The sequence below is a fragment of the Pleurodeles waltl genome, chromosome 7, assembly GCF_031143425.1.
Source record: "Pleurodeles waltl isolate 20211129_DDA chromosome 7, aPleWal1.hap1.20221129, whole genome shotgun sequence".
NCBI classification, from domain to species: domain Eukaryota; kingdom Metazoa; phylum Chordata; class Amphibia; order Caudata; family Salamandridae; genus Pleurodeles; species Pleurodeles waltl.
This window is the reverse complement of record NC_090446.1, coordinates 971,806,822-971,831,149: the sequence shown is the minus strand read 5'-3', so window position 1 is coordinate 971,831,149 and position 24,328 is coordinate 971,806,822. Positions and strand designations below refer to the sequence as shown.

General features: G+C 43.0%; 1 protein-coding gene across 3 annotated transcripts in view; it reads right to left on the bottom strand.

The window, feature by feature from the left end:
* Nucleotides 1-24,328, bottom strand: part of RPTOR (regulatory associated protein of MTOR complex 1) — a 1,432,785-nt gene that overhangs the window by 187,276 nt on the left and 1,221,181 nt on the right. For 2 of the 3 annotated variants that reach the window (XM_069199733.1, XM_069199734.1), the window contains exon 29: nt 22,577-22,624. The exons of the other annotated variant lie outside the window; for it this stretch is intronic. In XM_069199733.1, coding sequence (XP_069055834.1) covers nt 22,577-22,624 — 48 coding nt within the window. The remainder of the gene's footprint in view (nt 1-22,576; nt 22,625-24,328) is intronic. 3 annotated transcript variants of the gene reach the window in all.

Here is a 24,328-nt window from a genome sequence, read left to right as displayed (position 1 = left end):
CCGCAACGCGCGGTGTAAGGTCAGGGCCAGTAGGAAGGAGGAGGATGCACTTGATTCCCCTCCTGGGGATCCGCTGTCTGTAGCATCTGTGTCACTTCGGGTTTTGGATTGTGGTCGAGTGAAGGAGCTAGTTTCCCTTAATATTTGAGCTTGCTCTGATTCCATTTGCGATTTCGTTGGGCGCAATGTGGTCTTGCTTTGTTTTTTTTTCCTCCTGGAGCTGGGTGTTATCCAGTCCTCAGTTGTTGTCTTTTCCGTTGGCGGGCTGATCAAACCTTTAGCGTGAATCCAAGTCCATGCATCCTCTGGGGTAGGGAATATGAGCGTTTTCTCATCTGTGGTGATACGCAGGCGGGCTGGGAACATGAGAGAATAAGTTATATTATTTTGTCGCAAGATTTGTTTGATCTTTACAAAGGTTGCTCTTCTACGTTGTACTTCCAGCGTATAGTCCGGGTATGCAGATATGTTATTATTTTCCAAGCTGATTTGACTGGAAGATCTAAAGTGTTGAAGAACAGAATCTCTTTCTCTGTGGTTAAGAAATCTAGCTATCATGGGTCGGGGTGGCGCTCCAGGCCGAGGGGGTCTGCCCGGTATTCTGTGGGCTCTCTCTATCATTGGTGATTTTGTGGCATCCTGAGTTTTCATTATTTCTTTCAGCCAGTTTTCTAAGAAATCCTCGGCTTTGGGTAGTTCCAATCGTTCTGGGATGCCAATGAATCTGATATTGTTACGTCTTGAGCGCCCCTCTGCTTCTTCAGCTCGGCGTTGTAGCTGTGCCAACTCAGTTTCCATCTGTTTGAATTTGCTTTTCATGTCTTTCATTTCCGGGTGAACCGTTTCTAGCGACAGTTCAGCATTATGCACTCTGTCAGACAGTTTGCGGTAGTCAGCTCGGAGTAGGGAGACCTCCAGCACTGCGGCATCAATTTTCCCTTCTAGCGAAGTTTTGGTTTCCATAATTGCCTGCATAATTTTATCAAATTGCTGGGAGTGTGCGCGTAGCGTCTCGTTCAGTTGAAGTTGCGTTGCCTTTTGCATGTCCAGTTGGCCCATGGAGGGGGGGGTATCTCCCTCCGCAGAAGTCCCTGTTTTGGAATGCTTAGGCTTGACCATTGTGACCACTATGCGACCGGGGAGAATTAGGCCGTGTGAAATCAGCTATGTGTACTGGTGGGGCGAAGCAGAGCCACGCACGTCAAAGTGGGTGATTTTAGCGTTATCAGTGGTCCAGGCGTGGTTGCTTATTTTCAGGGATATTAGGAGTTAGTATGTTAATTTGTTGACTGAGGCCCTCCTCGTTGCAAGGCAGAGAGCTGAATGCCACTGGCCTGGTACAGGTGCGTTGGGTTTTTCACTTATTTGCTTGTGGCTTGATACTTTGGTGACCCAACGTGGTTGTTTTATGTGCGTTTAATTTATTCTGTGCCAGCGCTCACAATCTACTTGCTTCAATTTCTTTATCTTCTTCCTGTTTTTGTTTTTTTCATTCTTTTTTTTTCTTCTCTTTTTTATTTCTTTTTTCCTTTATTCTGATTTTATTGGCTCCTCCTCTCTTTTTTATTTATGTATTTTTATTTTATTTTTTGTAAATTTTTTCCTTCTTCCTTTCTTTCCCGTTCCTCCGCCTCTGCTTCCTACTTTTTTATCTTCTGTGCTGGGTGCTGGTGCTTGAGGGTCGTGGTCGCTGGCCCAGTGCTCTGCACGGGAGGAGAGGCCGAAGGTCCCCCCAGCCGGTCCGGTACACTCCACCAAAGGCACGCCGGGGCCCCCACTCCACCCGGGCACGCGTCCGCCGGCCGCCTCCACAGATCAAGGGCGGAGTGCCAGGGCGAGCCAGACACCCGTTCCTGGCGCCGACACGTCCAAGGCCCGACCCCGCAAGGAAACACCGCCCAGTGCTCCCGCCGCAGCGTCACCGCACGACGCTGCTACCAGTTCTTGGTAGGGGGCCACGTGGAGCTGTAGGGATGCTAAGCCATATCAGGGGGGGCTCGCTCACTGCCGCGCGCCCCACGTGTTTCTTGTTGCTCCGATGGAGCGCGGCCGAACCGGAAGCCGCGGCGTCCCCCAGGCCGCGCCCCAGCCAGCAGGCCCGCTCCCAGGGCCCACCGCAGTCCAGGCCCAACAGCCCTCGACCCCCCCGGCGATCCCACGGGGAAGCCGAACGGGGCGACCCGACCGCCGTGCTCACGTCTCGCCGGCCGCGGGAGGGCCGCCTCACCTCCCGATCCACAGCACCAGGCGCGTCTTGCTTCCTCGAATCCAGCAGTTGATCACGGGGCCATCCGCAGCTACTTTTGTGTCCTTGAGGGCTGCCCCCGGCACTGGGGGGGTAGCCTCAGCATTTTATGGCCGACCGGGAACCAGGGACCAGGATATTCGGCAAGAAGGAGGGCCGCGAGCGGAGCTCTTTTCTCAAGCGTCCGCTCCGGCCGCCATCTTGGCCACGCCCCAGACTGTGTTAAAATGGCTAAAGTTAGACTATACAGGAGGAAGCATGTAAAGGATCAGTGTGGTTGTGGGAGACTGGCTGAGGTGTGCCAACGGACACTGAAATTGTCAAAATTTAGCATAACAGAGTAATTAGGGTGTTTTTGAATGCAGTAAAAAAACAGATGAAGGTACTATTTGGAATTTGAGTCTGGTCATGGTGTGTCACAATGGAAGTGAGAGAATGGAAGAGACAACGGACGGGTCAGGGGATCCTGTCAGGTAGGTAGGATCAGGTGCAGATAGTGGTGATCTTGGAGCATTTCGGAAAAGGCCTAGAATGAGCATTGAGAATAGAAGGAAACAAATTTCAAGAACTACTTTTTCACAACATGAACCTGGTATGGAGGTTTTTTTATTATTTAAATCAGCATTTACTTGTGTTTTTGTCCTCAGTATATCATTTTGATGTGGGTACACATTGGTTTTGGTGGGTGGAGTTGGCACTATTTCGTCTCTCCAGTGAAGTTTATTATTTTGTTTTGGTAATTTGTTGGTTCTGTTAATAAAGACGTTATGTGGCATTCTGATGTTTGCTTAGTATTTTTATGTAATGTGTACGGAGAATCATGAAGGTATGTCCAAGAATGTTTTTATTGAAAGTTGGAGAATTGTATTCCCTGTGGTTTCCAGATGTTGGCTTGTGGATGGGATGCTAAGCATACACGCATCCTGTCTTAACTCTCTGTGCTGCATCTAAAGTCATTCCACAGCCCTATTGCCAAGTACTGCAATACACTGCTCCGCAGCCTGATTTGTGTAGCACTATACAGCCGTCAACTTTCTTATAATATGCGATTGTCACTCACATTTAGGATTCCACAAGCACAAATTAAAATATATAGCAGTAATACAGTCATTCAGGAAAGTTCATACATCTGGACGCTGAGTTTTAATACTGATGGTTACAATTCATTGCTTGCTGGGTTAAACTCAGGAGTACGCCGTCTATTAAATACTATGTATCTCAGAGACTATAAGAAAGTAAATATTATAAGCATCAAAATAACTGGTGTTCTGGTCTTTAGCACTCGTTTTTTGCTAACCTAGTGCTGCCTCAAGATAGCTGACCAGTATGGGAATTCAGAAAACCTACGTCAGCCATTTATGGTTGGTGAGGACAGGAAGAAGCAAAGATGGAATACTGGCAAATCCTTGCTTTAGGTAAACTTTTGGGGGTTAGGCAAAGTTACAATCCTGGTGAATATATGACTAATGAGCCCATATATATATATATATATATATATATATATATATATATATATATGAGCGAGAGAGAGACTGTGTGTGTGTGGAGGGGGGGGGGGGGGGGATAAATGCCCTCCCACATTTATTTTGAACATATTTCTATATATCTTTTTCTTTCAAAAATGACCCAAAGATGTTAGCTCACACGTTTTCCAGCTTGTGTGTGTGAGTGGTTCATCCAGAGCAAGTTACTGACCGTGTATGTTGGTACTTGTAATACCATTGATTCCATTACACAATCTGAAGTACCATAAGGCAAAGCAAAATACAGGACTGGATTAGCCATTCAAAACTGTACAAAAAGTGGGTGAATGGAATGCTCGTCTTAGTCACTGGTACGGACTCAGGCTCATCCCTGTCCACCGTTATTTTGAAAACCATGCCCCCTTAGTTTGGGGCCAGCCATAAGCGAATCAATCTTACCCCAGCTCTAATTGCAAAAGTCCAGCTCGAACTGCTTGGCAACGTCCTCTACGACCCAGAATCAATTAACCCAGGACAGGGACTCATTACCCAGGTATAGCTTGGTTCCAGTGGCACAGTGTGCACGGAACCCACGTCTTGGCATACCAATCCTATGAAGGATGTCACACTGAAGTGTACAGAAAAGTGAAGAATGGAAGTGAACTAATCTGCGTCACTGCTAATCACTACAGATTAGCCACCCAATAATAGTCCTGAGAAAGTTAACATTCTGCACTACCCATCCACCAGGGGTGTAAAATTCCTATTGCCCTAAACATATTGTTTGGGGTCAAGGACTTAAGTTTTCATGTTTATTTTGTCTACTGGACAAGTATGCCCAAACACCTGCAACATAAACCCTTTTGTTGTCACTTTTCAATACCAGAGTATGGATCTGCGCAGAAGATTGTCTACCACTAAATAAAGATTTGTATCTATATGTAGAAGTTGTTCATACTTGCATATGTATTTCACTTACACAAAAACATTTACATTTAGGGAATAAGCGTTATAAGGAAACGCTGCGAGCTGTGAGCACAGCTTGCATTACTGACGTTGGTTCCAGTGCAAATATTGTTACATTTTTGCTGAATGTACCCTGATGTTGATATATATATATATATATATATATATATAAACTTGGAGAAGCCTGAATTTAGGATTGCTATAAACTTTCATAATAAAATGCGTGTAAAAAAACTTTGCATCTTGAAAAAAAACATTTTCGCTAAACTATTGTGCAGTTTTCAATACAACTCAGTCATCGTCTGGCAAAACTGTGTTTGATGCATGCAGACATTAAAAAAATTATGATGGAGAGTCAGTGTAAAACCAAATTAAGCAACATGAACATACATCATGGACTCAATTCTTAAAGAAAATCATAAAAGTGCGCTCGCAGGTAAAGTACGTTCTTACACTGGTGGACAGTTTCTTTAATACTGTGTATTTCTCCGTGCAAGCAAAATTAGTTACTTCCCTTCAGTGACAATGTTTCTGGTGGATTCTCTACCTGCAGTTTCTTCACCTCTTCAATCTACTCCAGGAGTCAGACTAGGTCTGGAAAAGTTGAAATGGCTGTCCCACACTGGCATCACGATTCTAACAAAACTCAGTAGCCTCCGCGGATGTGACATCATGGAGATTTATGTGGTGCCGCCCTTTTACTTTGACAGCAGTTCCTGTCTCCCCCCCCCCCCGAATCCTTTAAAGGAAAGGTAAGATTAACAAAGAAGGAAATCTTTGAAATGTCAACTCCTCTGAAAGCATTCTCGCCCATATAGGAGTGGACACAAATGCGTTTTGAAGGGTCTTTCTTGGCTAAGGCTTAGTAAATCATGAAGCAATGAAAGACACCTAAACATGGTGGTAAGATAGATAAATAGCCTTAAACTATCATCACTGCCAGATCTTACTGGGAAAGAGAATGACTGAATTGTATAAAGTCAGGAAGGCAGGACTGAAAAGAATTCAGGCCTTCTGACTAGCACCACTGAAGAAATGTGTTCCAGTGTTCAACATGAAGAAATTTCGGAGCTGGTTTTCTAGCAGCAAAGATGACAACTGCAAATTTAGCTGAAAGACGAAAGGACTCTAGCTGACCCGCTCCATCTCCAGAATCTGGACCTCCTGCCTTGAAAGCAGGTCCACCTTGCGTGGGAGGGAAAGAAGTGGCCGACTGCTGAGCACCCACAAACTGGCATTAACAGATCGTTCTTGCCTAATATGGAGTGATAAGAATCAGCTATGCTCAATCCTTCTGCTCCTTCCCAAGGCCGTTAATTGAAGCATCATCTGTGGAAATGTGTACAGCAAGCCCCAAGACCAGCTGAACCTGAAGATATCTCCCAAGGAACCACTAAAGTGAAGTTTAATGCACAAAACCGAGGAAACCTGCTGTTTTGAGCTGCCGCAAAAGATACACCTTGATCTGCAGAATATCACATTTTCTCTTCCGGGTACTATTACCACTTGTCCTCCAGTGAGAGATGTCTCAGAGCATCAGCTCTGCTGTTGAGGAATCCTGCAAGTGAGCTGCTGTGGGAAAAATTCCCCATTGCTATGCCCACCTGCACAGGCAAATCACCTGTCAATACAGGGTCTGTAACTCCAAACCCACCCTGTATATATAATGGATGATGGTAGTTTTCTAACATGATCTGAATGGTCTTCTCGGAGGTGGAAGGGAGAGAAGCCTTTAAGGTAAGGCGGACAATGTGTAGCTCTTTATGTGCAGGTACTAGTCTTACGTGGACCAGAGGCCTTACTCCATCATGTTACCCAGATGGCAATCTCAGGTCAGTGAGGAGGCACCCATGACCACGGATGACCATGTCCGTGGGGGGTTGAAGGGACAACCTGACCAAAGGAGAGGTTCATCCACCAATATAGTTCCTGATGGACTGACCTGAAGATCTGAATCCACGTCATAAGTCTTCCTTGTTATTGGAGTCACGGTTTTCTCAGACATCACTTAAGGCTCTTGTCCGCTATCTACCACCAACACAGTGGACAAGGCCATCAGGCCCAACAGACATAAAACATGCAGAAAATGATTAGTGTCCGAGCCACAGACATCCCCCAATTATCCTCAATCTGCTGAGTAGAGGGAAAAGCCATCATGAGGGTCATGTCTAGCACCTCTTCAAAGAAGGATAACCCCTGTGTTGGAGCAAGGATGATATTTGGGCAGAGTCCTGAAAGTCTCATCATGTACTGAAGATGTTCTTCAAGATCTGAATCCAAGCCAAAAGACTTCCTTGGTACTGGAGTCACGGTTTCGTCAGGTACCAATGATGCCTCTTGTCTGCTATCTGGCTCCAACAGAAGGCACAAAACCACCACATGCAGAAAGGGATCCTTGTTCAAATCAGAAACAAGGTAAGCCTCTCCAGAACCAGTTGAGAAGGTGGTTTCCGATGGACCTGCTTAGCACTGGAACAGCCTCAAAATGTTCTGTACTGCTGATGAACTGTTTCACTGAAGAGGCTAAGCACAATGAGTAAGCAGTAATGGCGCTCTTCTTGAAGCATTCCAAAAGTCAGCCTTCTCTTCAAAAGGCTGCCCACCACTTAAAGGGAAGTGGAACTTTTCTCAGCATAACAGGGCAGTGCAACAACTTGGGCATGGATCGGGCCATGGTGCCCATGAAGTCCAAGCCGCACTTCAGGATCTATCTGTAGTAATCAAAGGAGATCAGCAAATAACTTCTTCATGTTGGACAGTAGGTATGTGACTACGTTTTACTAGTTCTCATGGAGTATCGATATAGTGGCCCACAAGACAGGATGCGTTTGGCTGTCAAAAGACGAACATTTTACAGTCCATGAATGAATCCCCAGTATAATGAGAGGGGGCTTCCTGCCCCCTTTCTTATTATCATTTTCTCGAGGGACCCTGGGTGCTTCTTGCACAGGGTCTGGATAACTACTAAAGACAATGTGAATCCTTTGCTGGTTCCAGGATCAGGGCAGATGTGCTGTAATGAAATTATTCTTTATATCACTGGCTGAGCTTTTATAATCTCATACAGCAACATAAATTTCGATCGGGGAGATGATGTTTAAGGATCAGAGATCGGCATCTTTTCTGGATCATTAGTGAGGTTAGTGCCAGACTGAAAGGAACCATTGTAGACCTGTCAGTGCTGGAGTCAGTAAGAGCCCGGTAGCAGGTTCTGCCGGACAACACCAAACAGCATAAGTCCAACTGACGACCACTGTGGCTTCCTGGGGTGCAAAGAAATGCCAAAGGAAGCTGTAATCTCATCGTACCAAAGACCTGAAGATGACGATGGCCCAGGGAGTTCAGGCCACTGGTTGAGACTTCGACACAAACTTACCAGAAGATTTCAACCAAGAAGTGATTTTTCATAGGAGTGACCTTGAAAGCAGACCATGAAATGCCCACAGTTTGGAGTGGGAGGATGACCTATGCTTTGACAACAAACTCTTCTTGTATTCAGGAACAGAGTTTCACCTCTCAATCCCAAATTGGCTTTGGATGCATGAGGGCACACTTGTTGCATAACTAAGAGTCGATCTCAGAGCCCAAGCACCACTGACATACGTTATGCGGATCGGTGACTGACACCTGCATCCTGCAGTCTGATCATGGCTTAAACCCTTTACGACAGCGACTTTGCTGCCTAGCACACTGTGAAAGGTTTTAGTAGTTGTCAGAGGATGGACATAGGTGGGGGCCGAGTTGCTCACCCACGCTGAAGGGTTCCAAAAGAAAGGTATTGATATTGGTGTGCAGGTCCACTCCGTCACTGCTGGGGCAGTACACAGTCAATTCAGAGCCAAACAGCACCACTACCACTTGCTTGTGACCAAGAGTATCGTGTAAGAATTCTCTGCATCCAGTCTGGTGATATTTTAAAGGTGAAGAGCCTGCAGTTAGAAATATCCATCAGAACTTGTTTTTTCTTGGCTTGCTTTTATACGATGTAGGTTAGTTTATTGCTTGTACAGTTTAAGTTTTGTTGCCTGATAATAGATTTGCCTAAAACTGTAAATGTTTGCAACTATGGAGTGAATTAAACATGTTGTAAAGTACTGTCCCAATTACACATCAAAACCTTATCCTCCCAGTCACATCTTGGTTTCTCTAATGCAATCTCAACTGGACCTCAAAATTCCTATTACTCTGGGTACACCACTTCAGGTTTGAGAACTCCATGGTCTCCAGGAACTGCCTCACGGTGCCTGAGAGCTAGTTTCATGATCTACCAAATACCTAAAGTAGGTTGTCAGAACTGGCTGATATTTGAATAAAGTGACTGGTGAGTGGAAATATTTTCCATACTCCAAGCCCTTCCATAGATACTTCTTTGCCTCTCTAGGCTTCCTCTTCGCACGGCATTGTTTCTGTCTAATTTTATGATGCAATTCTTATACTTTGCGCCAAAGACGTGGGATGGGATTTTTTTCAGGAAAGCTGAAGGGATAATGCGGTGCTGTAAATGGTTGTGTATTGCTACTTCGTTTTTTTCATGATACTCATTCTAACTTTCAACTGATGTAGTTTCATCAGACCCAAGGGCGGCAGGAAAAATAGGGTCTAATCATCAATATTTGCTTCTGTGATGACTGTTGTGGCCTTTTCATGAATATTTACAGACATTAGTACTTTTTACAGGGCCTTGCGCAGTGTGGCACCCTTTCAGAATATTTGTTCAGGGTACTATCCTCGGTATTTCCTTTTGGCAATTACACTGGTGTGCATCTTTTGTGGGTGCATTCTGGTTTTCTACTGACAGAGGCAACGCAGTGTAGAAGCACACACTGCCGGTACTAACAATCACCAAAAGCATGGTTAGAGCAAGTGGTGGCTCTCTTTAAAGCCACAACTATGGTTTAACTGATCCGAGGCGTTCCATCAGATTCCTTCATATGTAGCAATTTGGCCAATAATAATAATACAATCTTAACATATTACAGCATCACTGATCTGGCGATAAGGATGGATTATTGCAGCGGTGTGACTGCCGCTGCGATGAATTATAAGACATCATGCTCATTATGAAAGTGATGCATTATGCGCTGTTGGACAAGGTCTCAGGATTTTGTGAGATTACAGATTTCTTGATTTATTGCGCTAAGGTTGGTTGATATGAAAACAATATAACAGGCTATGCCTGGTTTCCCAAGCTTTTGATGTATTGTGCTACGTAGGGTTTGATATATTGCCTTGCACCTGCGATTTGTGGGAGCTCAGAAGCAAGTTTCCATAAAAGTCTCTCACATCCTGCAAAGACACACATTTTTATAGGTTTTCAGACACAATAATTCTGAGCGTACACATTAAATAACAAGCATTTGCAATGCAATGGGTCTTGCACTTGTTCTACTTAGAGCTATTTGCGTTGTAAAGTCCTAACCGGGCTTTTCTTGCCACATAAATTGAAAATGAAAAGTAATACAGTTTTACATAAGCGAGCCAATTTAAAGCGGAGCACACAAAAGGAAACAGAAGTTTGCTTGCAGTCAAACGTATCAGCAGTTATACAATTATGTATGTAACAGGGTCGATGTCATGCAAAGCGTTCGACTATAGCCCAGCGAGATCGCGCTGTGTAGGAAATTAAAAAAAAGTAGTCCAGAAGCCACGCGGAAAACATGAAGCCTCGTATGTTTTCAGTAGTTTGCAGGTGTTCTCGAGGAGGGCTAAACACCGGAAAAGGCATGAGGTATGCATGCTTTTCACAAATTAAATCAATTGAATTTTAAAAGGTAAGCCCACGAACCAACGTAACTGATGGGCATGACATGGGTGTGGTTAAAAGCTCACAGAGAGATTACAACAGGGACCAGAGCGCTTGCGCTCTCTACCCTAAAGAGGAGCAGATTCATGTAAAGCACAATGATTCTGTGGTCAAAAAGTGCTGCACTTCGAAATATATTCTAAAGAATTCGTGTGAGGTTTGCCTCTTCTCACACAAACACACACACATTCCCTCACCCATGATTATAATAAATGAAGGGGGCAAGTTGCAGTAACCACGAAGTTCAGGACATGCCAAACATTAGCTGAAAAGGGTTTAACAAACTGCCCTTAAGTTAACAATTCAGTTGTTCAAAGTTCTTCCTGAAAGCGATCTGCAGGAGAGAGGAGCAATAGATCTACTAAAGAAAACAAAAACAATGTAAGATCCTGAACACCCCAGATCTCTGATGAGAGAAAATTGCAAGCAATCGCTTTTTCTTGGTTTTATGACTGAAGGGTATTTTTTAAAATTATTAATCTAATAAGAAGTCTCATTTCACACTGCACACCAGTAAAGAACCACATAAAAAAATACTAGGTCCCTTTCAACTGCAGAATATGTGATTTTATATTACAGACAATAAAAAAGAATGTCTCTATAGATAATTTCTGATGGTAAGCTTGTTTTTCCTTCTACAGTAGTTTACAATATCAGTCAATTTCTGTCTGGACAGAGCAAAGGGAAATCCAGTACTTACACACAAGTACTCCTCACCAATCATTACCTGGACGGATGTACCAAATTATCAATTGAGCCAAACTGTGTTTATGGTATGGGCAAATCAGTTCATCTCCAACTGCCTAAGTTCCCAAAGAACAAGGATGGATTCTAAGTAGAGACTGGGAGTAGTCGTCCACCATACTCTTGCAAACTTCTGGAGGGACTCATTTATGATCAGGGCACTTTTTAACCACGGTTTCTGTACTGCAAGCATTTTTTGGGATGTCCACTGGTGATATTGGGTAGGGCCTCCACTTTGGGTGGCACATCACTTACAGATTCGGAAAAGCAGCGTTTTACAACCACTCATCCCACTAAAGGGAAGTGCACCTGATGGGTGCTGGGAGTCAAGCAAACAGAATGCAATATCAACTCTCATTTATTAGATATAAGAAAGTTATCTGACTTTGGCTGTACTATACTTTTTTTTTTAGCTTCTGCTCTCCTTTTTAGATATTTCCTAAGGAATAGGTGGTCTGTATATTTATCAGGATTATCTTCGGAATTACGTTGCCTCAGTATTCCATGTTTGTACATTTAATTGCAACAGCCGCATGTTTAAGAGAAGGGCTTTGGGCACTGGCATGTTTTTATTGACAAATTAAGCACTGGGTAGCATTTCCTTCAGATCCACTACTTTCTCCCACAGGAGTGTGTTTAATGGTGTTGCTTTTTGAATCTCTGAACCCATTTTGGTGCCAGTAATGCAGATATTCATTGAAGGACAGAACACAGTAGTATGAATCACAGATGATTAATTTTAACGGTTTTGGATCTGTGTGTTCCAGTGCCATCACCAGAGCTTTGAGCTCTGCTAACTGTGCAGTGCAGTCCCCTAAGGTCTGAATGTAAGTGTGTTGTGGATGGAATTCACCATCTTTCAAGTAGCCACTCGCAACCTCACAAGTGGCGGAGTATTGATGTTTAGTGCCTACTGCAAGCTGAGCTGAGCCATCAGTGTACAGTATTATTTGATATAGTTCAATAGGTAATGTGTTTGTTGGAACTGGATATTCAAGTTCATACAGTAGGAATGTTTGTAATTTTGGGTCAAAAACATAATCGACATCAGTGGCAGTCAGAGAGGTGAGGTGGCCCATTGAATCCAACATGGATGTAGTGGCATAGCGTTAGGAACGCAGGCTTTAGTGATGGCCTCAAGGGCCTGGATCAGAGAAATGACAATGATGCACTTCCCCAGGGCCAGAGGTCTCTCTTTAATGACAGCCATCTGAACAGCTGTCAGTTTTTTTCTGTGAGAGCAAAGCGTTGTTTAGCTGTGGAAAACATGTGTGATTTGTATGCTATAGGGATGGTATCACCTTCATTGAATGTTGCATAGGCGAAACCAGTGGCACCAGCACTAACTCAGATGACCAAATGTGGTTTGTTGTCTCTTGTGTGTAAGTGTTTAGCTGCAAGAATGTCTTGATGCAAAGCTCTGAGAGTGCGTGTGTGTTAGACTCTCCAATATCTGTTTGAAAAGTCTGGATGTATTAAGTCGTATAATGGTTTAATACATTCTGCATAGTCAGGAATGTATGTTCTGCCAAAGTTTAAAAAGCCCAACAGTTACTGAAGCTTTTTGATAGTGTTTGGTGGTTGTGTACATTTTTTAATGGCTTCATCTGATCATTCGTATCCCAAAAACAGAACACAAAGGAAGGGTATTTTTTTATTTTATTTTTAATTGAATTTCTAGCTTAGCTCGGCAAATCCTGCAACAATGCGGGCTACCTGTCTTACATGTTGTATGAGATCATCATCCGTAAGGTAGATGTCATCTACGGAGGACAATGCTTCAGGGTCGATGTCGTGTAAAATTGAAGTAACACAAACTGAAAAAACAATCCTGGACTGTTTTTGGACCCTTGTGGGAGATAACAATTTTTAGTGCTTTAGCCTCTCTGAAAAAAATTGCTAAGTCCCTACTTTGAGGTGCTATATTATGGCAGAAAAACCTGTTGGAAATATCCAGGGTTGTTTTGTATTTTTTGCGCACTATATTGTTAATGACTACAGTGCTGTGTGCATTTTGTATTGCAAATGTGCGTGTGTGACTATTTAAATGTCTGCAGTCTAAGACTATTCTATATGAATGGTCCGGTTTGTCTACGGGGAATAATGGATTGTTCATTGGTGAGACACAGGGTTAAATTATGCCCTGGTACTCTAGCTGTGTGAGGATTTCCCTCACAGGTGCTCTGGCTTCATGCTTTTTTGGATACTGGGGTTGAGATTGGGATCTGATTGGTATTATATGGTAGGGGGGAATCTTTATCCCACCCTACGTGGTTGCAATATAGCGCAGGTGCCTACGCCAATGCCCAATCAATGGCATAAGCTGCCCTGAGCTCTCTGGGAACAGGGGGTGAGAAAGAGGGTTCAATTACCTCTTCCTCATATGGGAGATTACAGACAACTTCTGGTGGCCAATCCTTTTCAGCCAGTAAAATATAAATGGTAACAACGTGATCCCATAAGCTGGCATCCATTGGGCGCTCAATGTCCCCTTCTAATTGTAATTTTAGTTTATACACCCTATCGGGTATGGAGACGCACAAGTCCACAGTCTTGACTTGTAAGAAGTCATCAGTTGCTTTCACCTCCACATGCTCTTGAAGATTCTGGCGAACTACTGTGACCTCTGCCACGCTGTCTAGCAGCACCAGTGCCCACTTCCTGTTCTTCAGTAAGGCTCTCATGCTGAGCGGCATTTCGTATAAAAATCGCTGCCACTTTTTTCTTTTTGAATTGGGGTTTTTGTTGGTGAAGTTTCTCTTCTTTTTCTAGCAGAAACTTCTGACGAGCGTGGAGTCCTGTCTCAGTTTCACATGTTCGTTGCTCTGACCACCCACCTCTCTAACTGCGTTTATCAGGTGAGTCCTAAAGGGAACGAGACTGGCGTGTGTCAGTATATTAATATCTATCAGGTGTTTTTGTATTATCTCTATTTCTAAGATTTTAGCAATTTTGAGGGGTCTCCGAATGCGGAGATTTGCCCCATTTCTAGGCGTTTGTTTTTGTTTATCCCAGCGTTTTTTAGAACCCTCCGGTGCTTGCTTAGTAGAATCCTTATTGGATTTACCCTGTAAATGTGGTTTGGTAGGTACGTCTCAGTGATAATCTTTGGCAGCTTGCGCTCTTGGTCCTGCAGGAACATCCCGCAGACGCATGCGCACTGCTAGTGCTACTGCTTCCCCTTTAAGGTTACTTATTATTGAAGACACAGTGGCAAAATTGCCCCCGTATTCATCTTGAATCTGTTTTAACATGCCTGGAAGATTGGCAAGTGTCAGTGTACCGTGTGCAGTAGTATAGAGCATGGCATATACCATGCCCCAAGTGTTGCAGTTATCTATTGTGGGAACCATCCCAAATGGCAAGCACACAGTAAGTATTCTATGTTTATCCTGAGGTCCCGTATTGGGAAAGACTGCTTCCAGCGTGTTTATTTTTTTAGCTTACCAAAATGGAATTTCCTCCCGTTTGGAGGATACTCTACCCATGATCGAATGTACAGTCACAGGATTAATGTCTGGTGTAAATGCATGTGGTTGCGCTGGGGCAGCACATGCTGGGTTAGTGTTTAGAATCTGCATTACAAACTGTACTAAAAGCCTGCATACTGCTGTAAGCTCAACGTACAAGTGACACACTTCAGCTATCACCAAGGTTGCTGCACCAGGATGCGGTGTATATGTGGGCAATAAAGGCCAGGTAGGACCATCATTGCTCAGAGCATCACCTAACCTAGCATGTAGTATTGTGTGTGGTATGGTGCCATCAAGACAGTTATTATGGTCTTGATAAGACAGAGGTATCTCTAAATATGCATATGCGCTGTATTGTGCAGGTATGTTAGCAGGTGTGTAGTGATGAAATGTATTAGTGTTCCCATCAACTGCTGGAAAGGTGGCCCAAGAATAGAATATTTCTGTTCTGTAGGCTGGATGAGCCTCAAGTACAAATGTTACAGGACCCCCTTCCGCCCCAATGGGCTGTAAGGCCATTTGCTAGTAAATGAGCAGCAATAGGAGGTTTCATGTTTACTGCAATTGCTATCCGTTGTGGGTTCGCCATGGTGGATATACCTATTCAGCGATAAGGGCACCAAATGGGGTAACATCCTTTTAAGTTCAAACTACAGTGTTGGATAGGTACTACCTACCTAGCAATGGAGGAAATCATCAATACCATGGATGTCTCCCTCTACAGTATTAAGGTGCCTTTATTACGTAGTGAGACAGAGATATTTAGGAGCATCTGAAAATCAGTGGCTGACCAAATGTTGGCAGCGCCATGTCGCGTCGGCTCTCATTATACTAATGAGGCTGCCGGATTCGGGCAGAAGTATCACCTGAATTGTGGGGAATTGAGTCTAAACCATCACCATGTGACAACCTAATCTGTTTCCGGCCAACTTGCAGTTCCTCACCTCCGCCAAGAGCAGGGATGATTTGTGGCAACTGGGCGCATGACAAGAATTACTTCTCAGGGAAATCGTGGTGTATCAGATCTCATCCTTTTCTCTCAGTTACATTAGTCTCACACATACACAAAGACAAACAGAGGCAGGAAATGGTTCAATAAGATATACTGTCACTATGCGTAATATATGTGGTTCCTACCTAAGATACGTTGGAGCATAGCCTGATAAACCCTAATCCGCCCTTCAGGATTTCTTCCTGAGAAGACATCATTCCCATAACTGAGCAAGGAAGCCTATTGTCTAGAGAGACACTAACCCCATGTAGGCCAGGTAACTGGTGGTATCATCATCAGAATAAACAACCTGGTAAGTGTGGGCAGACTGTTTCTTCCATGTCCAAGGTTTCTACTTGGGAGCAGGCAGCTCTTAGTTTAGAATAGAATGATTGGCGGTGCACAAAGCTTTGCTCAGAAGCAAGGGGCCGATGATATTAAATGTTGGTAAACCAAATGCGTAGTTTTGAATCCATCTCATGCCTCTTTAATCCACTACAAGGCACACTCTGTCCCTTTATCTCTCGTTTACGGTGTTCTGTTTTCTCCCTTTGAGACAATTTCACTGTCTTTCCCTTTCTCCTCCTTTCACTGGTGCTTGTTTTTCCATCTTTTGATCTCAATTAAAAATCTAATGAGGAAAAATAAGCGCGGTCCCCAAAAATGAGTACTGGTGGCCCCCATGGGCCACCACCATCTCAAATTAAGTACTGAATGCAGGGCTTTACTGCACCCTCAAAGAGGAGACTGCAACACTTTCTGGTCCTGATGCCATTGAGTGAAACAAGCGTCACAGTGGGGAGACACAAGCCACAGTGCAGATCTACTTAACATACCATCTGTGACACTTCTGACAAAAATTAAAAGGTCTTTTGTTCATGCTTGAAATGACTATAAAAGGCATATATATTTAACATATCAGATGTGTACAGATTGTAATGAACGAGTTTCGACGTTCAAAACTATCTGTTATGAAGAAACTTGGATCCTATTTTAATTTCTTAGCTCCCAGCCTAATGCAAGCTTCTGAATTAAATGGAGAAAAGAGCATTCTGAAGCATCAACTGTGCAGGGCATTGTGGGTTTCAGGCCATCATTATTGTGAGTCACCCTGAATCTGCATATGGCCGATACTCAAAAACAGTCAGGGCTGAGAGATAAACAGGCAAATGTACAGGAGGGGGGGGGAGGGAAAACAGACAAAAGGCTCAGAGAGAAAATGGACATCAGGGGCAGAAGGAAAGCAGAGAAATGTCTGACTGAAGACCAGAGGGATCTCTGGTCATTATGGGCGGTTGGGGATCCCCGGTCAATGCAGGGTAGCACAGAGAAGCTGGTCAAGAGGGGGTTGCAGAGAGAACTCAGTAACTGAGGTGAGAAGGAACCTAGTCAGAAAGGACAGGCATAAACCTTCAGAGAAAGACAGAGAGATAAACAGATACAGAGAAAAGGGGCGTGGAGGTGGGAGTACAACTGGACAAGGTTAGAGAGAAAAACAGCCATGGTTATAAAGACAAAAGCTAGTCTGGGCAAGAATTACACAAGTCACAGCAAGGAAAAATCGCCTATTTTACGAGCCAAAAACAGGGTACAGCGAGAGAATGAAACCATTTAAGAAAACATAGATCTAATTAATCATTTAAAAAAACCAAGTGAAAATGGAAAAGCCATCCTGTTGGCTTATAACTGGATGTCTATTTAATGGGAAGCACGCAGTCTGAGACGTGTTACTGTAAGTAACTTGAGAACCGTGTAGCAAAAGTTTATTTATTAGGAAACAAAACACTTGGCCTACAACTAAAACATTATCAAGGGCCAAACAGATGACATGGGTTTACTTTTAAAGAGCCGTACACAAAGCAGAACACTGCATCAGAACACAATAGAATCACCATAATAAAACACACATGCAACCAACAGAGCACCAAAATCCACACAGATGTTTCCCTAGAGATTCTCCTCAACAGTACTAAACATAACCAGCAGTGCACATAACCAGAGCACCTCAAACAAGAAGACATTTGCATTCACCGATGGCCCATCTCAAATAACTACCACAACAGAACACTCAAGAAACCCAAAACGATACTAATACTCTTATGCAACCAGGACATCATCAAGATTCATACATATGGCAACATATTGTTCTCCAGTACCACTAAGCAGAATGCATCAGTCACGTTAAAGAGTTTGCAGAGTGTATCTGCTAATCATTAAAACTTTAACACAGATAAATAAAATGTACAACATTAAATCGCATGCATATGAAATGGGTCAATCTGTGAAATTATGAAAGGAATTCCATGCCTCCACATCTAGCCCCACTTTCAAAGCAGAACACTTCTGACAAATCACGGTGATACTTGCAGGCAACCAACACACCACCATAGACCACGTGGCAACATGTAGCTCGCCTGCAACACTAAACACACTGAATACTGCAAGCATGCCAGAAAATTCTAGAGGCAACATAAAAACAGAAACACAACTAACAAAATGCAAAGGATACTCTGGATGGCAACATGGTGTTCACCTAGAGCATTACACAAATCCATAACGCCTAAGATCAGTAGGCATCCAATTCCTTCTATCCTACAAATTACATAACATCAGAATGAAGTGTAGCACTTGAAAAACACCAACATAAAGCCCTCACACAAACAACAAAGCATCATGGACCGTATCAACCGCAAAGTCATGCTCTTCCAGCAGCAATTAACATAACCAGAATACCTCATTCAACAACTCAACACAAATCACATCAGCCACAGCACTCCATACAATAGAACACACTGACAAACCATCTCATTTCAACACAGAACAGCCAAATAAAGGAAGCACAAACAGTGCAGAAGCCGATAAGTCTGGCTTTAATGTGTCAATGCATGTAAACACAGGCATTTATCAATGTTGATTACATGTGCTACAAGTATAAATGCTATTTATCACATGACAACCTGCCCTGTTCACACTGAAAATGCTTAGAAAAGAGTAGCAAAAATGTGTACTCGGTCAAATGATGAACTGAATGTGACAAGTAGTGTAATGACAATGTATTTTTCTGATATAAAATAGCCCAACATGCATTCCAATGGAAGCACTTCCTGGATGGTACACTAGAAAGTCCATATCATGAAATACTCCTCTGCGTGGAGCCAAAGAAAACTCAATATATATTTTAAAGAACTGGTAACAGAGCTGCCAAGTCAGACATAAACACGCATTTGCAATGCAATAGGTCTCTCATTTTCTTGAGTTACAGCTATTGGCATTGTAAATTCATAACTGGACTTTTCTTGCCACATAAATTTGTCAACCCTGTCTCATACTTTTGTCTTTTCCTGTCATGTTTTGGTGGTTAATGGCGGCTACTGACATCAGAAATCACAAGCCCTTGAGGAGAGATGATGGAAAATAAGGCTGGAAAAATATTTTATTTTAACAGAATGAAGTCTTGCAAGTGTTCTTGTCTCTCATTTCAACAAAGCTCTAATGAAGTTAACAATAGCAGTGCAGACTGAAAATATTTATGGCCCCAACAAAGGAGATAAGCAATGCTCTGTGTGCGATGTCCTGAGTGCTGGCAGGGAGAGACCTGGAGGAGAGACTCCAGATGTGAGGCTAAGCAAGTTTCATGTTATTGCTTCTAGGTTTAGCTACATTATACCAAAAAGGGCAAACTGTGGCTTTTGCAAGAAGTAAGTTAAACGACCAGGTGTTTCTTCTGTAAAATAAGCCTATTTTAGGAGCCAGAGGTGAGGACAGTACTGGAATAAAGCCAAAACAAATGTCAGCGACATAGGAGGAGGTGGGAGGAACAGAATACTGCAATAAAACGCGGGCAGCTACTAGCCTAAAGCACCCACAGTGAAGAGGGAGCACCAAATAAATGCTAATGTAGCCTGTCACAGGAACAGGTGAAGAAACCAAAGTGGAATAATACAGTAGTTGGTCACAGCTCTGAAACAGAAACAGGAGAGGAAAAGGCAGAAATTACCACTAGCGAACAAGAATTTTTAAAGGACACTGCAACCAACAAATGAATTCCCTTTAGGACATAAGAAGTATACTAAAGGTATACACAAGGTTGAACGCTTACACTCGACCTAAAAAGAACACCATTGTAATCAACCACAACACTAGACAGATCACAACTCTAAAAACCCCTGACAAACTCTCACGTAAGCATTAAGGGACAGCATTATATATGATTAAAGAAAGCAATTCAACACTCAGCGCACTGTAAAACGACACGCAATAAACTCTAACACCACACAACAGAACCTAGACTTTGCAGAACCTAACCTAACTCCCTTGCCAACTGGCAGCAGTTAGTCTCAAAAAGAAGCCAAAATGTAAAATCTTCCATCTCTTACCTGCCTAGAAATAAACTTACGCTCTCTGAAGAAAATTACAAGGAGAAAACTGACAAAAGGAACAAGGAGAAAGTGGACAAAAGAGAAGAGGGTTCCTCAACAAATTAAAAATCTCTTTCCATGAAACAAGTCCAGCACACAACTTACACACCACATAATGATGGCCTGAGATACCCATGAGTGTCTCAAACACTCTCAGCAAACCAAACACTACAACAAGCTGGAACAGATGTTGGATCTGCAAGAAAGCCCATAACTGCTGTGAGCCATGCACCCAACTTTTAAAAACCCCATACTCCTACAGAAACACACACGACAGACGTCCAATCACATTATGAAGCACACCAATGGCAGATGTGTGATGCAGAAAAGCTTGTGATATGACACATCAGGGAAACACACCCAATTACAAATCCTGGCTCTTTATTTGCCAGGACAGAGACCTAACGTAATAGAGATAAAATGTGTTCCACGGCATCCTGCCGCAAGGACAAACAGTCACAAAAGTAGAGCAGGGACCCAACTCTGACTCACTTTTCAGATTTTTGAATCCATCATGACAGACCAGAAAGCCAAAGGAAGGTTATTGGAATAATTTGTGAAATTAAGAAAAGTAGTTTCAAGAAATATTCAATTGTTTTTAATCACTGGCAAATCAGACATAGTCAGAGCTATTTCATTGTATATATTTAAAATGTTTCTACATTTTGTGCAAACATACCCAAAGGTAATCCAATAGGACTTGGAAACAGGCATGATTTTTCACATTATAAAGGCCAAGACAACGAGTAATGGTTTATGGCCTAGTTATGATGTGGTTTGTGTATTCTGACCCGTGTGTGAACCTCTGTTTTTGCACGGGTTGGAATGACAAGTTAAAAGGTATTTAACGCGTCCGATAATTATGGGATGAGTTAAATACCCCAAGGCTCGTTAAATACCGGCAGGTCAAACCTGTCGAAATTTAACAGGGGAAAAGCGCACAGTACTTACCTTATCATGCGGATTTTGGTGCGCTAAACACCAACATCCGCATATCGGTTCCCATAAACCTGTAATAGTTGCTATTTATAGCACCTGATAAATAACGCACTCTGTGGTATTATTTATCAGGTGCGCTAAATAACTTCTGTATTCGTAATCAGGGCCTTAGATTGCAAAAACTGTTGAAGAAAAACTGTTTAGACCCCTTAAAATGAGATGTTCTTATTAATCGAAAGCTGCCAAAGAATTGGCAAGAATCGGAGTAGTTTTTAGAAATCCATTAAACAAACATGGGTTCTTTTATATTCTGTACTCTTTACCGACTCACTGGGCTTCGTTTGCACTCCATTAAACCATGAAAGTTCTGAATGGCTTGAACGTTCATCCTAAAGTACGAATTTAAAAGCTGAACGTTGACTTTACCTACAAAAATCCTTTTGTGGTATTTGTGGTATTTGTGATCTGAAAATGTTGAATTTATTTAAAAAATACATTTGACATATTGCTCAACTCAGGGGCATAACTTTCTTTAGAACGTAGACTTTGCATCAATAAAGGCAGGCATTTTCTTCGGGAGAAGCTTCTTTTTCGATACCAAATTGCTCTTTATGAGCGCAATATATTTTATAAACATACATTTTCAATGTGAACGTGCTTTAGAAAAAAAACATTTGTATTTTAGTAAACAAAAAAAGCACGACAAAGCCACAAAGTCAGTTCAGTAGTTTTTGTAACCGAGTGCCAATTGACAACAGTTGTATCGAATCTGGAACGCGTAGTGAAACCATTATCTTATCAGCTGTGCATGTTGCTAATCGCTGCACGTCGTACATTTATATTGCGATTTTACAAAAAGTTCTAGACCGCACACAGGAATTGAGTTATAACTACTTAACGACTGGTCAAAGGCACTAATGGGACCAGTAAGCATAGAAGAGGAAACGGGTCAGCCAGGACAGAGGCTGGGTGCAAGGAAAGCAAGGGGGAGAAGGAAGCCAGCCAGGTGGAGATGGACACTAGTTCGAGCGTAAGAATCTAATGAGTTTGAGAAAAGGGAGAGAAACAGGAAACCTTTTAAATGAGAAGGGAGAGATCTCACAGCAAAAAGTGAGGGCCACCAGAGGTTGCAGGGCAGAGGGACGTAGTAAGAGACAAGTTATAGGTAGGAAGAACGTGTTCAGAATTACAGGCCAAAGGGACAAGGAGGACCTTGGGCATGAGAAACAAGTGACAAGGAGTGGAAAGTGTACTTTGGGTGGTCAGACAGGCCTCCAAGCTTTGCAACGGGGCACACTGGTATTGGCCATAGAGGTGGAATGGAATGGTAGAGGAACAATAATGCGCCTATGGGCGAGGGCAATGGGAACAAAAAACTAGTCCTGGGTGTAAAACTACAAATAGCGCTTCTTGGATACCTCACGGTGCAAGAGACTGATTGTCAGATGGGACCTTTCCTCTCATCATCTTGCTGCTACTACTAACTTCAACGGGCATAAGAAAGAGCTCAGGTATCAGGTTTGACGGCACTCACCTCCTTGTTTACTTCTGTCAAGATAGATTGAAACCCTTCGAGCCAGGCCTGTGTGAAGACAGGAATTCAGGGGATGATGCCAAGGGTAAGTTGGTCAGCCAAAGCAAAAGAAATTAAACAGAATTAACACAACACGACAGAAGCAACCCAAACGAAGCACAGCAAACACAAGAAGAACATAAAACATGCCACACCCCCAGCAAAGATTGTAGCAGCATCTCCCAAATGCTGCAAGATTTTCTCAGATCAGAGGATGGGCTGCAGGACTCTTTCAGGGCTGAGGAAAGATTACAAGACTCTCTCTTCCAGAAAAAGGTTGCAGAAATGATAACAGAGCACAGGAACAGGTACATGACTCGCTAATCTAGAGGAAAGGATGCCGAACTCTCTAAGATGGGAGAGAAAAGATGCATTTGTAGAGCAGAGGCATGGTTGCTAGGCTCTAACATGTTAGTAGAAATATTGAGGGGCCTAGCAAGGCAGAAAGAAGGCTATAGGGCTTGTTCAGACTAGAGGAATGGCTGTGGGAATTTATCATGCTAGAGAAGAGTTTGAGCGTTTCTTTCAGACCGCGGCTCAACACAGAATAGAGGTAAGGTTGCATAGCTCTAACAGCCCAGAGGAAAGGGTTTCATTTGGACATGATCAAAGAACGTAACAGAAAAAAATAAAATCCACAGTCAGCAATAAACCTAACAAAGCAAAGGGCGGTGGTCATGGCATGCTTAGAGTAGAGAACAGTAAAAATATCTAGTATACTTTGCACAAAAGGAGATAATTTTTAAGTGACTGCATCAAAATAAGTTTTTGGTTCGTATACTTAATTTTTAAGATAAGAGGGCTTAGGTCCCGAGATTTCAGGTACTAAGTTGCGAGTCGAGGGTGTTGCACTTAGTTGACGCAGCCACTTCATCTTATACCAATGCCTAATTGCAATTTCATAACACCACGTGTGCAAGCCAAAGCCACTAAAGCTGATGCCTGAACCCTCTCTTGCATGCATGAATAAACAGACAGTATTATCTTATAATAATGAATTTCTATTTGTGTTATGAGAAGTACATGGCTGCATCAATCTTCCTAAATACATAAGCGCTATGACATCTCATACTATCCTTGTCAAGCCAATGTCCTGTACTTAATACATAGCAGTGGAGCTTCGAAACGGAAAAGGCTTGCCTTAAATATTACCCGATCAATGGTGTCAACAAGTTTTCTCTAGGAAATCAGCAACATTTTGGGAACACTATCTACACTGCCTTTCAGTCCGCAGGCCATCAACAATGATGGCCATTTATTTCCAACTACGGGCTGCTTCTCCAATCAGTGATAAGCCTCAAAGGAATTGGCAGTAGCCTGAGGTTAGTATCCAGAAGGAATACATTAGTACAGACAATGCCTTATCAGAACACACTGTGTCCCTTCAGATGCTACCACACTACGGGTGCAACCAGAAATCCCACAGTCTTCAAGAAGGTTTAAAGAAGAGGTGGGAGAAGGGATCTAATGTGGTGCCTTGTGATAGATAACAGGAAAGGGGAGCATGAAGAACTAATAGAACAAGCAGAAAGATGGAGAAAACAAGCATTTGCAATGCACTAGGTGTCGCATTTGTGAGAGTTAGAGCTATTGGTGTTGTAAATGAAAATGTCTTTTGGCTATGTGTTTTCGTTTGGAGTGTAGTGAATGTATGCCAGGTGCCACAGCAACATTTTTGCCTCCTTCCTACGGACTGGTTGTGATACCCTAGAG